Below are 17337 nucleotides of genomic sequence, written 5' to 3' on the forward strand. Positions count from 1 at the left end.
TTTTGTCTTGTCTGTGAATCTGAAATTTTATTCAAACACATGGACCTGTTTTTCAGAGGTACCATATTCTCTTTCCTGTTTTTGTTCAAGTCTCATCTGAAGTTACCCCCAGGAGTGTTCTCTCCCTGATTCTTGTCCCCTGAAATTAAACAATTAAGTTAGATTATATATATATATATATTATATATATATATATATATATATATATATATATATTTATTTATTTATTTATTCATTCATTTGAGAGGCAGAGAGGGACAAAGAGAGCTCCTGGCTGCTAGTTCAGTCCCCAAAGTGCTATGGTGGAGCCTAGATCATTCTCCAAATCTTCCATGTGGTGGCAGAACGAGCTGTAACTACTTCCTTTCAAGGTCTGTAATAGCAGGAAGTAGAGTCAGAAGCATAGCCAGGAAACAAATCCACTTTTCCAATATGGGTTGTGGTTTTGAACTGCTAGACTAACTGCCTGCTTCTACTTTTCCTCCTTATGTACACCAAATATTTTGAGTTTATGTCATTTGAAATAAATCAATGTATTTTAAAATTTAATTTGATACTTCAGAGGGTGTGTTGGCATTGCAGAGTAGCTAATAAAGCGACTGACCATCTGCATGCCAACATCCCACATAGGTATCACTTTGAGAGCCCCAGCTGCTTTACTTATGATTCAGCTTCCCACTAATAGTCTGGAAATAGTAGTAAAAGATGACCCAGGTTCTTGAATCCCTGTCACCAACTTAAGAAACCTAGATGAAACTCCTGATTCCTGGCTTTGGCCTGGCCCAGCCTCGGCTGTTGCAGCCATCTGGGGAGTAAACCTGAGATGCAAGACCTCTCTCTGTGTAGCTCTGACTTTTCAAATAAATAAATCTTTAAAATTGTTTTATTTTAACATGAAGATTTTAATATAAAGCTTTAGAAAAAAGTTTTATAGAAATAAGGAACATGAAAATAAAATTGTAAGCAAAAAAATGGAAGTGTGATAACTTTATGAAATTTGAACTGTAAGACATTTGTTTGCACCCTAGCTTATGAGCCACAAAAATCCTAAAATGGAGGTTGATTTTCCTCAAATGCTAGGAGTCATTCAGCCAGATGATTTGGCTCCTTCTGCTCACGTTCCTACCCCTAACTATTCACATTGCTGACTGGTAACCAGTTCAATAGTACCTGATGTACAGTAGATATTTAATATATATATATATTTTTTGTTTTGAAAAAATGTGCCTAATTTAATCCTTTGTAGAATCTTAGCAGCTAGTTATTATTAGCTCCAGAATCAGGGGAATTAAAAGAGACAGAACTGGGATCCTAGAGATCTGAATCTGTTGGGGCTGCCATAACAGAGTAATCATTGACAGAGTAGCTTAAAACAACAGAACTTTGTTTCTCATGATTCTGGAGGCTGAGTCCCAGATCAGGTTCCTGGCAGGGCCAGTGTCTCTTGAGGTCCTGCTTCCTGGAATTCTCTTGGCCCTTGGTTAAAAGAGCACTGATCTCCATGAGAACTCTGTCCCTGTGACCTGGTCACTTCCTGCAGGCCCATCGTCACATACAATCACAGTGGGGATTAAGTTTCAATGTATGAAATAAGGGAAGGGGTTGTTGAACAAGCATTTGATCTATAACATTACCCAAGATACTTTTCCTTTCAAGTGGTTTAAAAAAAGTTATTTTATTCAAGCCAGAGATATGGAAACAGGGAGAGAAGAGATCCTTTGTCAGTTCTCTCTCCAAATGGCTCTAGTGGCCAGCACTGGAACCTAAGGTTTCTTTTGTGCCTTCCACATGGGTGGCAGGGGTCCAAACAGTTGGACAGTGTTCATTTGCTTTCCCAGGGTATTAGCAGTAGCAGGGTCAGAAGTGGAGCAGCTGAGACATGCACTCATGCCTGTATGGGATGCCAGTGTCACAGGTGTTGGCTTACCCACTAACCCACAGTGCTGGCTGCCTAAGTGATTGTTCTAAGATGTCATACAATTTAATGTAGCATTACTAACACTTTATTCAGTACAATTTTGGACATTTCAGAGATGAAGCCTTATGATAATTAACTATTTTGTTGTATTTGAAAAATGAGGAGAAAACATTATTGATTCATTCGTTTTAAAAATGAGAGGAAGAGACTGATAGATAGCAAGACTCTTTTCTGTTGATTTATTCCTCAAATGTCTGCAATGGCTGGGCTTGGCCAGAGCAAGACCAAGAGCCAAGAGAGCTTTCCGAGTCCTCCATATGGGTGGTACAACTTAGGCCATCATCACTACTGCTTTTTAGGATCTGCATTAGTAGGAAGCTGGAATCAGGAACTAGGAATCTATCCCAGGTGTATCATTGACATGGGACAGGTATCTTAATGCCTTGCTGAATCTGGCCCTCACAGTTCAGTCTTAGAATACATGATACATTAAGTTAATTTTTGTGAATTCTTTGTTTTCAGTTAAGAGTGAATTTCTAAATAATGAAACGAAGTAATGAATTTCATCATGTCAAAAGTGGTTTTTGTTTCGTGTTTTGTTTGTTTTTGTTTTTTTGGTTTTTTAAATGACAGAATATCAACTTGCAAGACCTTCTGACGCAAACAGAAAGGAAATGTTGTTTGGAAGCCTTGCTAGACCAGGACATCCTATGGGGAAATTTTTTTGGGGTAAGATATTAAATGTGTAATTTTCTAGTAAGAATGATTGATAATAAGAAAAACTAATGATGGATTGAAAATTATAAAGCTAGGGTCACCAAATATCTTTTACCTTATAGGATAACTAGATAGCTTTTCAAATAGTTTTTAAGTATATTCATATTTGATTCTTTAACATTAGATACAACAAGAATATTGCCTGATTTTTTATGATGTTTGCTACTGTGCTACCACTGTAAGAATTATTTCATTTGATCATTATGATAGTATTAAGATATAGGTACTACAGTCATCTCCATTTAAATGTAAAGAAACAGAATTTATCATCTTTGCTTAAATCATATAGGTAAATGGTGAGAATGAAATTTGTTCAACTAATTATGAAGTCTTAACCCAATCTGAGAGTTCCATTTATCAACAAAGATTCAGTAGTGATTTATATAACGGTCTTTAACTGTCACCTGATTTTGTTTAATTAGCTATTTAACTGTTAATCTCTTTTTCATAATGGTATTTTATTTTCATGGAATTTAGTTATAGCTTCTTCTGTATAGTATAGATTTTGGGTTGAACAGCTCTAGATTTTTTTTCATTTAAGGGGTTTTCCTCCTTGAATATTTTGTATATTATGTATACATTATACATGACATCTTTGCTTGATGTGTTACTTTTATCAGGGAAAACTCAAGTACTAGGCTAATTACTTATTAAGCTAGGATGCATAAGCAAATACTATCGTCTGTTGAGGCATATCTAACTAGAGAGTATTCTTTATTAAAATATACTTCAAAATTTTGGTAACTTTGTCTACTATTACATACTAGTTCAGTATTGTTGAGTCACTTGTGAATTTTGCTTTCATGTGTACTAGCAGAACATGCTATGTTGCAGATAACTTTAAGCAAAGTAAATTTAGTAATTTCTATAATTTTTTTCATCTGTTCATAGGAAATGCTGAGACTCTGAAGCATGAGCCAAAAAAGAATAATATTGATACACATGCCAGACTGAGAGAATTCTGGACACGTTTCTACTCTGCTCATTACATGACTTTAGTGGTTCAATCCAAAGGTAATATCATCTGTTATAATCTTTAGAGTTACTGTGATATAGTGCTTTTTTAGGATCTGTGCCTGGCTTAATGTTACTGTGAACTAATAATTACTTTAGTGCTTGATTCTAATACAGATTAAAGGAAATTAGAATTTGGAGCTCTCACAAAGCAAGTGGCAAAACTCAAGGAAGCAGATCATCCAATTTTCAAGCAGTTTTTTACTATTTTTTTCTCGTTGAAAATAGATTGTATCTATTGGCTAAGCTTGTGAGTATACTAATGCAGTAATATGAGGTAGTTTTTAAAAATATTTATTTTTTTATTTGAAAGCCAGAATTACAGGAAAAGGGAGGGGAGAGGAGGCAGAGAAAAGAGTTATCTTCAGTCCACTGGGCCATCAATCCCTAGATGTCTCCATGTCCAGGACTGAGCCAGCCATTTAGGTTGTCTTCTGTTTTTCCCCAGAATGTTGGTTGGGAGCTAGAAAGAAAAACAGAGCAGGCTGAACTTAAATCATGCCTCATGTGGGATGCTGGCATTGCAGGTTGTGGCTTCACCTGCTACATGACAATGCCTGCTTCCATGAATTAATTTTTAAAGCCATATTCAGCTGTGGGTTTTCATTTAACCTGTATTGTCTACTTGCTCTAACAGGACAGGTTATCTACTCATCTGTACATTATAGCACTATAGTTGGGACAGATCAGTGAAGTCAGTCATAATGAGTATAGCAGAAATACCTTTACTGTGAAAGAGTGATGAATATCTATTATTTTATTATTAGTAACTCCTGTGAAATTTTTTCTAGTAAAAATGCTAGTTCTCTTTTGATTTCTTTAAAATTAAAAAAAATTTTTTTTAAAAATATGATTTACGTAGTTGAAGGGATGCATTCCCATTGAGCCTCTGATTAGGGTGGGGGGTTGAGGTATGGAAGAAGGTGGGTGGGACAAATGTTTTTTTTTTCCCCGTGTCTGGTGTTGGGGAAGGGGAGAGAGCTGCTCCTTGCTGTCAAACTACATAAACCCTCAGTGATGGGGGATGGTCACTTGATGATGACTTAGAGACTCTGATATGGGGAAGCATGTTGTGAGGGTGTTATTTGAGTGGTTTCGGTATTTCTGAGACGTTGTTGGAGTAGTTGCACCAGAGTTGAGGAAATCTTCCTCAGGTCTATTAGCTGAACAAGTCCACCTCAGTGTGCATGCATCTACAGGCCTAGGAATATGTTGCAAGTCTTGACCCAGAGAGTTGTGCAACTTGTTCTGCTTTCCTCCCCGATGAGGCACTCCACGTCCTCTCCTGGCCTAGATGAGCTGGCTGTCATGTCCTCCATGTGCATTTGGGCATGCTCCCTGCTGCAAAGGTATCAGCAATTAAGGAGGCCCAGTCCAAATATACATGCACTGCAAGATTAGACCACGTATCTTGTGATTTTCCCTGTAGTCAGGATATGAGTCAAGTGATCTAGTTGGGGAGTTCCCCAAGAACCTCACCTTGGGGGACCTCAGACTTAACTGTTGTGTGCACTAGCCAGTGCAGAGTCAGGTTTGGTCTTTGAACTACACTAGCCAACCCACATACTCGTAGATGCCGCTCTGGTCAGTTTTGCCCCCAGATCCATTTCTCACATGAACCGATAGGTGCCATGGCCTAGTCCAGCTGAGGCTACCACAGGCCCAATCCTTGCACAGCAGGTGCAATGTCCTAATTGGGATGACCCCAATACCCTGCATCAGGCATGCCCCAGCTTCGGTTTTAGCATGTGCTGGCATGTGCTACAGCCTAGCCTGGCCCATCCAACATCCCATCTGGCCCTCGTGCGCACCCATTGGGTGTGCTTTGCTCATCCCAACCTTCTCCTAGACCTGGCCCACATGTATGCCAATGGGTGCTGCCTCCTTGACTAGCCCAGCATTCCCCCAGCCCTGGTGCACATGCTCAGCAGGGGGGTCTGCAACCTAGCAGGAGAGTGCCCACAGTTCCTTTACCGGTACCGCTCCCAACCCTGGATTTTGTGTTTGACTGGGGATGCTGTGGTCCAGCCTGACTTAACTTGCACCCAATCCCAGTACTTGCCAGCAGATGCTGTGACATAAGTTGGCTGGCCTGCACACATTCCAGCTCTGAGGAGTGCTAAGGATTGATTGAGGCAGCCTAGCTTAGCCTGACCTGCCCCTAGGCCCAGCCCACATGTCAGATGATGGCTGTTATAGCCCTGTCCAGACCATTCTGCCCCCAGATCCAGCTTGTATGCTTACTGGTAGAAGCAGCAACCTAGCAGGGGAGTCCCTAGAGTTTCTCTGCCAGCCCTATACTCAGTCCCAGGTATTATGCAAGTTGACAGGTACTATAATCTGGTGTGGCCTACCACCAGACCCCACTCTCATGTGAACCAGTGGGTACTGTGGTCTAGCCCAGTCTGTCCCACACTCATTGTGGCTCTCGTGAGTTCTGAGGGGTCCTAGGGCCTGGCCCAGTCTGGCCCATCCTTACTCAGCCCACATGCGTGTCAGTGGGTGCAGCAGCCTTGCCTAGCCTGTTCCACCCCCAGCCTCAGCTCTTGCGCTAACCAGTGGGTACTATAGCCTAGCAGGGAACTCCCCAAGTTCTCCTATTAGGCTCATTCCTAGGCCTTGATCGTACATGTGCCAGTGGGTGCTTCTGCCTAGCCTGGCATGCTGACCCCTGGTCTCAGCTCTTGCTAGTGGCTGTTGCAGCCTAGCCCAGCCCAGATCACAGTCCACATTCTGTCCTGACTGTTATACATACCGATGGGTGCTGCAACCTGGCCCAATTCTGCCTGCTCCCAGATCCTGCTCTTGCACTCACCAGTGGGAGCTGTGGCTTAGCAGGGGAGTTTTCCAAGTTCTACTAGTCCCACTCCCAGCCTTGGATCTCATGTGTGCCAATTGGTGCCCTAGCCCTGTTTGGTATGGTCTGGTCACAGACCTGGCTTTTGCATGTACCGGCAAGTGCTGCAGCCAAGGTTTCTCCCAGGATCAGCTCCCATGAGTGTGAATTTTGTGGTCCACTCTGTCTTGCTATCACTAACCGCAGTTCTCCATGCAAACTGGCAGGTGCCGCAGTCTCACAGAGGGAATCCTGCAAGCCCGCTACAGAATCTGCCCCTTCATGCAGTTCTCTCGCATTTAGTGGCTGCTGCCCTCCAGCCTAATGTTGCCCACTCCTGCCCTTATACTTGTGGACAGATACGGTGACCTAGTCCAGCCAGGCATGACCCTTAGCCCCAGCTTTCATGTATGGGCAATGCTACTTAGTCCAACCCAGGTCTCCCATGTCAGGCGGATGCCTTGCCTGACCCATACATGTACTTTGGTTTTCTCACTCTGATCATCCTGTCTCAGCTGTCTATCTTTGCCTGTCTGTGAGTGCAGTAACCCAGTTCATGGAAGCCCCCAGAAGTCACTTTTTATTGTCAAACATGCCTTTGGTGACCCCCATTTCGACATGTCCCCACTAGTTCACTTTCAAATGGCCACAATAGCTGAAGCCAAGAACTTCCTCCAGGTCTTCTGCATGAGTGCAAGGGGCAAGTATTTGGGCCATTCTCTGTTGCTTCCCCAGGTATACCAACAGAGAACTAGATCAGAAGTGGAGTAGCCAGGGCTTGAATTGGCATCCTTACGAGATGCTGGCATCAGAGGTGATAGCCCTTCCAGCTACACAATACTGTCCCCTAAGAGAACAAAAGGCCACCTTTATTTTGATTTAAATTCTCGATGAGGTGTAATGTTACATGAATTTTTGTCCAACAGTCCTCACAGGAAGGTTGCCTTGGAAATTGGCATGAATCATGGCACTGTTTGCTTGAGTATTAGCTACCTTTCCCCAGGTTCATCTGGTTTAGTTAGGTTTATTGCTGGGAGTCACTGTATTATTCTTTGGCTTGTATACATATGCCTGTCTCTGGCCCAAATGAAATTCAGTGTCATCTTGAGCATAATTATATACCTTAGTTTTAAGGAGAGTTATATATTGTTTGATTGTAGAGAACTCACTTGTAGCCAGCAAAAATGGCCAAGCCTTGGGATCCTGGTCCCATTAGACCTTCACAGTCTGCAAGATGATAAAAAGAACACTAAGCTATTTTTCAAAATCAGATGCTAAACTGTTCCTTGTAAGTTTGCCATTTTTTTGAAAGCTAATTCTCTCACCTTAGTGTGATTATCTTTTTCATGTAATTTTGCTGTCTTAATTATCCAAGTTGAGATCAAAGCTGTCTTGACATGTTAAACATTTTTTGCATTTATGTGCAAAGTTAGTCCGTTAAAGTTGACTTGAGCAAGAATTTATAGATTTACTATGATGGCTGCTTTTGTTCAAATTGTAAATGTACTTATAGATTTCTTTTACATTTGTTGAGAATTTCATATTTGATACATATTTTGGTTTATAATCAATTAAAATTCTGCAGGTAATTTTATGCACAGGAGAGGATGACACGAATGCTTTAGCCCTAGCACTCATGTAAGAGATGTGGCTGAAGCTCTTGATTCATGGCTTCTGCTCCGCTTAGTCTAGGCTATGTTGGCAATTTGGGGAGTGAATGAATAGTGAGAGGTGTTTTCTCTCTTTGTGACTCTGATTTGCAAATAAATAAATCTCAAAAAAAATGGAAGGGAAAGGTTTTTGGAGCTTTAACATTGATTACACGGTTTAAAAGTCCGATATCTATAAAAAGTATGGAACAATTAAAAGTTAATTTTTCTTCTTGTATTTTATATATGGGTGTTTGGTGAGAATTAGTGAAATCATGTGTCTGATGGAACTAATATTGGCCGCTATTGTTCAGTGGAATGACCTAAAAGGTTTCCTTTGGTTGTGTACATGCTTTTTAGAAAATACAAAGGAAGTTTTTATGAAATATAAAGAAATCATATATAGGAAACGTAAGAAAATTTATGGGTTGAGACTTTAGCAAGTATAAATGCAGAACAAGTGGAGTGTTAAGTACTGATGAAATGTTGACAAGGAGAGGAAGAGGTGATGCAGTATGGTTTAGTATGGAGAAGTATTCCTAGAGCATGTGACATTTGGAATGTGTGGGAGATAAGGAGCTGTTTTTCTGTCAAGAACCATTTGAATTTTGTAACATGATTTACCAAAAATTAGCAACTTAAATATTAGTGGCTATAGATTTATTGAGATTTGAGTTGTAACTGCAGTTGCCTTGGAAGGGCAAGACCAGATGACTTTGTGGGCAACATTTTCTGTAGGGCAGTGGGAAATAGGTTTATCTTCAGGTTTTTTGTTCACATAGGCGTAATGAAAAACAACATTTTAAAAATCTTATTTGCTTTACTTAACTTGCGTTTCCTAACTTAGCTATAGCTAGTGAGAAATAATTAGTCTAACAAAATTGTGTGTGTACTATGGTTTTCTTAAACTTTTTTTTTGGAAAATTTTTTTCTTTTTGAAAATTACTTGTTACTGTTTACCTACTGGCAGATAATGCTTAAATTAATAGATTTTATTATTTTTAACTAGAAATCTGTGCAAAACCTGATTCTATTTTTACCCTGAATAATAATGTTGTGTTTCTTTTTCTCCATCCTGCTCCCTTCAAGAAACGCTGGATACTTTGGAAAAGTGGGTGACTGAAATCTTCTCTCTAATACCAAATAAGTAAGATTTATTTTCTTAAATCCTATGTATTTAGAGTTAAATAGACCATATCTTTCTGTATGAATCCCGAAGGCTCTTTTTTGTTAGTTTTTAAATAAAAGTGATAATGATAAGACCTGTAATACATTTATTAACTTTGGCCAGATCACACAGCTGTCAAGTGGGCAAACTAAAATGAGGACTTAAGTTTCTGTGGTTCAAAATTGACTTACAAAACTTACAGCACACCATAATTTTAAGTAACTTATGCCTCCTTTTGATTTTATTCAAAATGTTCCTGTTACTGTGCAAGGTATTTGGAACTGTTTCATTAAAATAGTGTGACAAATGGCAGCATATGTGTGCTTACATCCTCTGTCATGTAACAGTTGTGCTCTGAAAGCTCTTTTTTTTTTTTTTATTTGGCAGGGGCTAGGGTGGGTAGTCAGTTGCTTATGATTTGGGGATTCTGTTCCCTATAAATGAAACAGTTTTGTTGGCTAATGCTGTGGTGCAGTGAGTTAAGCCATCAGTTTAATTCACCCCGTCCTATATGGGTGCCAGCTGCTCCACTTCTGATCTAGCTTCCTGTTTAATGTACTTGGGAAAGCAGCAGAAGATGGGGGACTTAGGAGAAGCCCTGGCTCCTGGTTTCAGCCTTGTCCATCTCTGACTTTTGCAGCCATGTGGGAGTGAACCAATGGATGAAATATCATTTTCTCTCTCTCTGTAATTGACTTTCATATAAATAATGTTAATTTTTTTGTGTGGATAATGACTTATTTGGTGTACTCTCTGAAAAACCCATATTGCTGAATGTAGAACTAAATGAGCTCTTAGAATTTAGTTAAGGATGTTATTAAACATTTTAGTCCACATCTAATCAGCTAAAATAGTGCATACATTTAGAAGAAACTTTTCCTTTATATATTATTACAAATGGTACAAACACATCTGAAAACAATTCAGTTATCTTATTCCAGGCAGCTTGCATATTAGTAGAATGAATGTAATCAGATTATTTTCCTGACATCAGATGAGTAAGGTAATGGCTTTGTACAGTTTTTCACTCAAATACATAATTTTTAAAATTTTGTGAAAAAAAGCATAAAATGTTAGGATAACTGATAGGTTATTACCTTGGATGTATGTAAATTTCTGTTGATACTAGCAATACTTTATGGAATTATAATGAAAACTGAATTTGCAGAGTTTCTAATTTTTAAGATTTTTTTGGGCAAGAAATGTAAGCTACAGAAAAGTGAAACGATGGTTATGAATGTCTCCACTCTGAACTTCACTAATCAAATCAGAAGTATATTTAAAAGGGTGAATCATTAGGTTCTATTAATCTCTGATGAACATTTAAGAATTCTTCACTAGTAACTTGGGTTCCTTAATCAAATTGTAAAGTCCGAAAGATTTAATGTTATTTTGTGTTGTTCCATTAGATGGAAGAGATATTAATATCTTCAGCCAGATTAGAATCCTCTGGAAGGAGAGACAAAGTCATTCATCCACTGTAATGCTTAATATAATGATTTATGTGTCATAACCACTGTGTATATGTTTGCTGAATTAAAAAAGTATTCTCTAGTGTAATTTTACTTTCTGAAATTTATAGTAGCTAACATATAGAATACAAAGAATATAATGTATATAAGTGAAATTGACATCTTGAATATTGGGTATATTTATTGAATTCCTAATTAGTGGAGCATTAAGTGTGATTATAAAGAAAATTGAAAGTTAATGAAAAACTAAAAAAGAGGGAGTTAAGATAGGAATATAAAATCTCTTGACTTAAAAAAAAATCTCTTGTCTTTATAAAAGTTAAAAATAAAACAAGTGGCTTTGTAGGGAAGGGGAGCGGTGAAGTTGAATGGAACTGATAGAAGCCATAAATATTCATTATTTTTTAACTAGTGAATTATAAAAATATCTGAGTGAAGATTAGGTTATTTGAAAATTTTGTCTTTGTTGCCAATGTTCACACACCCCAATGCTTTTTATGCAGCAGTATGTAGCATATGTGTCTGTCAGTTGATATCCCTATAGAAATACATAGAAAATTTTTTGCCAATTAAATTTTAATGCTTTTTTTCCTTTTTTTAAATTTTCAGTGGATTACCCAAACCAGACTTTGGCCATTTAACGGATCCATTTGACACACCAGCATTTAACAAACTTTATAGAGGTTTGTGAATCAAAAGCTTAAAACTGTGAAATAATTTGAGAACGTACTCTAAAATGTAATTGAGGCTACCAGTTATCTTGAAAACATAAACATAACAGAGAGTGTACCTGTGTTGGAAAGGTGGTAGATGGGCAATGGGTGGCTGATTAATGATTAATTGCAGGTCACTAGCCAGCTCCAGATTGACTGGTTGTAGTGTGCTGCTATTACTTGGGTCTGTTTCATGCTTTCTTCGCAATTTACTGTACCTTTTGTTTTTTGTTTCTTTTTTATTTTATTTAATCTCTGTTCTCTTTCTACCTTCAATGAGACAAGAATAGAAGAGAGGAAAATGCTTTGGAAATTATTTGCTTTTAATTTCATTTAAAAATATTATTAAGAGAGGAAACATTTTTGTTCTTTTTAAATATTTTTTTTTATTGTATAGTCATATATAGGGAGGAGGAGAGACAGAGAGGAAGATCTTCCATCCAATGATTCACTCCCCAAATGACCACAATGGCCAGTGCTGCGCCAATCTGAATCCAGGAACCAGGAGCTCTTCCGTGTCTTCCACGCGGGTGCAGGGTCCCAAGGTTTTGGGCTGTCCTCGACTGCTTTTCCAGGCCACAAGCAGGGAGCTGGATGGGAAGTGGAGCTGCCGGAATTAGAACCTGCGCCCAAATGGGATTCTTGTGCGTTCAAGGCGAGGATTTTAGCCACTAGGCCACCCACTGCGCTATGCCTAAGAGAGGAAAAATTTAAAGTATCAAGAAAGGCGGAGGAATTATGTTTAAAATTTACAATCAAGAGAAGTAATTTCTTTCTGATTTTTAAATAAACATACGTAGTTGAGGTCTACGTACTTTTATGCCCTGCTGTTTATTAACTCATATCTGAGTTGTCACATGATTCTGCTATGATAATCATTGTCATGTGATTATACTTAACAGGTTGCCCAAATGAATATTGCATAAATAGTTTTAAGTCACCATTTCTCCTTTTTTGGCTCTTTTTAGCACAGCTGGTATAATATTGTTTTTTTTTTTTAATTATATTTTGACAATCTTTACATAGTTAATTAGGGTAAAAAGGTTCAAGGGCTACAGGAAAGTGGGTAAGACTATTATTTTCCCCATATTGTTTTCTTCTAAAATTTTTTTCTAATTGCCTAGATATTTTTTCCTCCCTTCCCTCAATGCCAGTCTCTTTCTTCTTTCTTTATTCTGATCAGGGATTATTTCTTTACACCTTTTCTGTTGCTGACTCCATTGTATTAAGTTGACTTTTTCCTGTGACAAGTTTTTTTGAGTTGAATTCTTTTTCATTTTGGATTTTCTATTATGGGAATCATAGAATAATAGTACTAAGAAAAATCTTAGAGATCCCTCAGTCCAACCCACTCATTTTACCCTTAGGAAAAAGATTCAGCAAGATTTTTAAGTGATTTTACAGATAGATAGTGATAGGGCTAGGGTTTAGACGAGAATCTCTCAACTCCTACTCCAGGATCCTTTTTTGCAAGGAGAGATCCATACTTTGCTGTTCACAATTCCCTGTTCCTTCTTTCCTGCTCATAAAGTCAAGCAGAAAAAAAGTTCTCAAAAATTATATTATTCAAGTTGGAAAATCAGTGGCCTAAAATAATAATTGTATTGTATTTAGTCTTCCTGTTTATTGAAGGGTGAAATAAATTGCATTTATAAACAACTGCTTATATCAGTAAAACTTATGGAGTAACACATAATCTGTTTCTCTGAAAATTTTTCTGTTTAGTTGTTCCGATCAGAAAGATTCATGCTTTAACCATTACGTGGGCACTTCCACCTCAACAGCAACATTACAGGTAAGAATTGAAGGACAAATTTGTTTCACTTAGTTTGGGGATCCTGAATTAATAAGCACAAATAGTGTGGTAGGCCTGCACTGGACAATACTTAGCTTTTTCAAGCTTTGCTATTTATTATGCTGTCATTTTGGAGTGTCAAGGCTTGAGTTTTCTTACAACTAGTTGCCTTTCCCCAGTCTTTGAAGTTGTTTAGTGGAGATGCTAAATTTAAATGTATTCGTTTGTGATTTACTTGGCTGTGGCTACTATTTTTTGTTTTAATTCTTGCAAAAAGTAAAACTGAATTTTGAAGGAAAATGTCTAGGATGTAAATCTCAAGGGTTGACTCATGATTTGAGGTAGATTTGAGGAAAGATTTTTAGCTTATTTTTGCTATTATCTTACGTGAGCAATATTAGCATAGGATAAGCAGTTCATTAAAAATAGGATCTAGACAAAGTGTCTGCAGATGTAATTCTAATTAGAACCACAAGAACAAAAAACCCACCAGGTTATACCACATACACACAAAGGAAGGAATGAAACTTAAGGTTACATCACATACACACCTACTTATAGGAGGGAAAAAACATAATATTTGAGCTCAGTGAAAGTGCTTTTTGCCACGCACATATATTAAAACATTCAAATACTGAAGTCTCAAACAATGAAAGTTTCCAAAAGCAATTTGCTTCCAGTGAAGAAAACCAAAAAAAGATGTATTATTTGCTTGCTTTCGGTGCAAAGATGCTATGAGTAGGACTGTTGATTGAGTCATAGTTAAGATTTGGTTAAATGTTTATTGAAAAGTCTTATTTTATAAAAGTAATATATGTTTGTGAAATACTAATATGAATAAAAAGGCTTTAAAAATAAAAAGTAAAGGTCTGCTTTTCCTTTTCTGTATCAAAGATATTTTTAGCCTTAATAGTTTCTTTTATAGATTTCAGGCATAAATATTTTGAATATAAAGCAAGTATATATTTTTTATGGAAGTGTAATTACACTATATGTACTATTAGTAAAGCAGCTTTTTCTCTGAGTCCTAATTTCATTGTGGAAATTTTGAAAATTCCTGAAGAGTAGAAAAGACTACTGATCATTTTTTCGCTAAAGTCAGTGTTTCTGCAGTTTTAAAAATAGTTTATTTTAATATGACATTCATTATCAGTGATTTTGTAACTCCACATTTGTTGAGTTCACAATAAATTAACTTTTGCAGGGAGCTTTGTTTTATAAAGTATTTATCTCTTCAGTGTTAGCAAATACAGATTAATTTTGTTCATGTGCAACTATTTGTGTAATCAGTGTGCTTATTTATTAACTGCTTCTCTGTCTTGCTGTGTCATTTGATTCGTATTTAAATAGCATTGTATTTAACAGTTGTAATTGTTATATTGTATCTTGGCTTTCAAGGATTTGCTGTATTCTGTCATGTATTTAGACTTCCTCACGTGGTTTTGGGTTCATTGCTTGTTAGCCTTTTGGCAAGCATCAAGTGTAGTATTTGTTTTTATAAGTTTAATATTTTCCTTTTTGTGGGAATACATTTCTACCCCAGGTATTGGTGTACTGTTTAAGATGCTGCTTGGTACATCTGTATTGGTATAGAATGCTGAACTTGAGCCCCAGCTCTGCTCCTGATCCAGTTTCCTGATTAAGTGTGTCTTAAGAGACAGTGCTTACTTATGTGGTTGGGTCCCTGCTCTCACTTGGGAGACTGGATTGAGTTGCAGGCATTTAGGGAGTGAGTTTAGAGGACTGGAGCTCTTTCTGTCTGCCTTTCAAATAAATCTGTAGAAGCCAGTGGAGACAATTTGAATATAACCTCCCAGCTTATTGTATGAGAATATACCTGTTAACTGCATTTGTGTGAAAACTCTTGAGTAAGGAGGTAGAAAATGAAGAGAAAAAGAAAATATCAGTAAGGATAAGTTTCTTAAATAAGACTTTGATATACTTAAAGGAAAATTAGACCAAAATTTGATCCTAGATTTAGAGGCCTGCATTGTGGTATAGCATGTAAGGCCTCTTACCTGTGATATTGGAATCCCAGTCAATCAACCTTTCATTCAGCTTCCTGTTGATGGATTGGGAGAAGCAACACAAGATTGCATAAATGTTTGGACCTTATCACCCATGGGGAAGGCCACCTGGATGATGCTCTTGGCTCTTCAGGTATTTGGCCTGGTCCAGAACTGGCCATTGCAGCCATTTGTCGAGTGAAGTTCTCTGTCTGTAACTCTGACTTTGAAAATAAGTAAATAATTTTTTTTTAATAAAGAATCTAGATTTTCTTACCCTTAGAGTAACATATATCATTTACCACGGTGATTTGTATCTTTATAGGTTCTAAAAAGATAAAAATCTATATTATTTCCATTTTGGTTAAAGTAAAAATTAAAAATTTTACTCATGAATGATACATTTGGTATTCAAGAGAAATAGATTTTAGAATGCAAGCATTGCAGATGAAGCTAACTTTCACCATTCTTTCTGTTTTTTATATTGGCACTATTAAGTTACAATTTCATGTTTAGTGGATTTATGTGAGAATAAGTTTGTAATTATATTTCCACCGTGTAATTTCAGAGGTAAGGTTTTTTTTTGTGTGTGTGTATTTATGCCTTGATTTTTAAATTTTTTACTAACTTTTCTTAAAGGGTGAAGCCACTTCATTATATTTCCTGGCTGGTTGGACACGAAGGCAAAGGCAGCATTCTTTCGTATCTTAGAAAAAAGCAAGTATTCAATTCTTTAGTTTCCATGTAACAATCTCAAAAATTATAGACAATAAGTGTTATTGTAATGTATTCTGTTTTAACTGGTAGAAGTTGGGATGAAATTTAATGCTTAATTGTCTTAGTAACTTATATTGTTTTAATGTGAGTATTGTAATTTTGTATTTCCTTATTTATTATTTTAACTCACATTGAGAATTGATTGTACACACAAAAAGATCATAAATAAATCTTGAAGAATAGCCCATATTCCATATAGGAGTGTCAAATTTAAGGCCTGGTTACTCTGTTTTTCCACTAACTTTCCTGCTAATGGACCCAGGAGACAGCAAATGATGGCTCATGTAGTCGAGTCCCTGCCATTGACGTAAGAGACTTGGATAAAGTTGCTGGCTTTTGCCCAGGCTAGATCTGGCTGTTGCAGCCTTCTGGGAGTCAGTTAGTGGATGGGATTGTTCCCTCTGTGTCTTTCCCTTTCTCTCTGAAACTCTGGCTTTCAAATGAATATGAACGTCATAAAAATCATAGGGGCTGACACAGTGGAGTATTAGGCTAATTGAGTGCCAATGGCGCTTTCATCCCATTTGGGTACTGGCTTGTGAACCCACTGCTCCGCTTCCAATCCAGCTCTCTGATTATGGTCTAGGAAAGCAGCAAAGGATGGCCCACGTTTTTGGGACCTTGAACCTACACATGAGTCGAGGAAGAAGCTCATGTGTCCCAATCTCAGATCAATTCAACTCTGACCATTGTAGGCATTTGGGATGTGAATTGGCAGATAGCGGACCTTCTCTATTTCTCCTTCTCTCTGTAAAATCTTCTTTTTAAATAAATAAATCTCTAAGAACGTCTTAGTGACAACTAATATTCCAGTAATATATTTAGTCAGCCAAAAATTTGAATTTGAATGAATATTAAGGAACTCCATTGTTTAAGTGCTATGGATCTCCTGGTTTTCCTGACCAAAAAGGTGGACTTTTGTGGAAACTTCATTGTATATAATAAATATGTAGAACTGTGAATAATATATACAGCTATGTTATCACAATGTGTCCTATGTCATTTAAGTGTAAATCACCTATGGCTAAATAATTGAAATATATCTTCAGAATCAGGACCGATACATTTAAAATAATTTCTTGTTTGACTTTTTGTATACTGATTAATTTGAAAATAAGAAAGTAGAGACCAGGATTAAATTCTAGAATCCTCCTGGCCTCAGTCTAGTTTAGATCTGACTGTTGAGGGTATCTGGGGAGTGAACCAGCCAGT

At 37.3% G+C, this 17337-nt stretch overlaps 1 protein-coding gene and 1 pseudogene across 3 annotated transcripts in view; both read left to right on the forward strand.

The window, feature by feature from the left end:
- The window catches only part of NRDC (nardilysin convertase), an 84495-nt gene that overhangs the window by 40694 nt on the left and 26464 nt on the right, over positions 1 to 17337 (forward strand). For 2 of the 3 annotated variants that reach the window (XM_040978548.1, XM_040978547.1), the window contains 6 exons: positions 2552 to 2647; positions 3587 to 3709; positions 9284 to 9341; positions 11444 to 11517; positions 13273 to 13342; positions 15988 to 16065. In XM_040978548.1, the coding sequence (XP_040834482.1) occupies positions 2552 to 2647; positions 3587 to 3709; positions 9284 to 9341; positions 11444 to 11517; positions 13273 to 13342; positions 15988 to 16065 (499 nt within the window). The remainder of the gene's footprint in view (positions 1 to 2551; positions 2648 to 3586; positions 3710 to 9283; positions 9342 to 11443; positions 11518 to 13272; positions 13343 to 15987; positions 16066 to 17337) is intronic. The other variant, XM_040978549.1, reaches the window with a different exon arrangement.
- On the forward strand, positions 14793 to 14885 carry LOC121155385 (annotated as a pseudogene).

Source organism: Ochotona curzoniae, unplaced genomic scaffold (genome assembly GCF_017591425.1).
Source record: "Ochotona curzoniae isolate NIBS_2020 unplaced genomic scaffold, NIBS_Ocur_1.0 contig_291, whole genome shotgun sequence".
Taxonomy (NCBI): Eukaryota; Metazoa; Chordata; class Mammalia; order Lagomorpha; family Ochotonidae; genus Ochotona; species Ochotona curzoniae.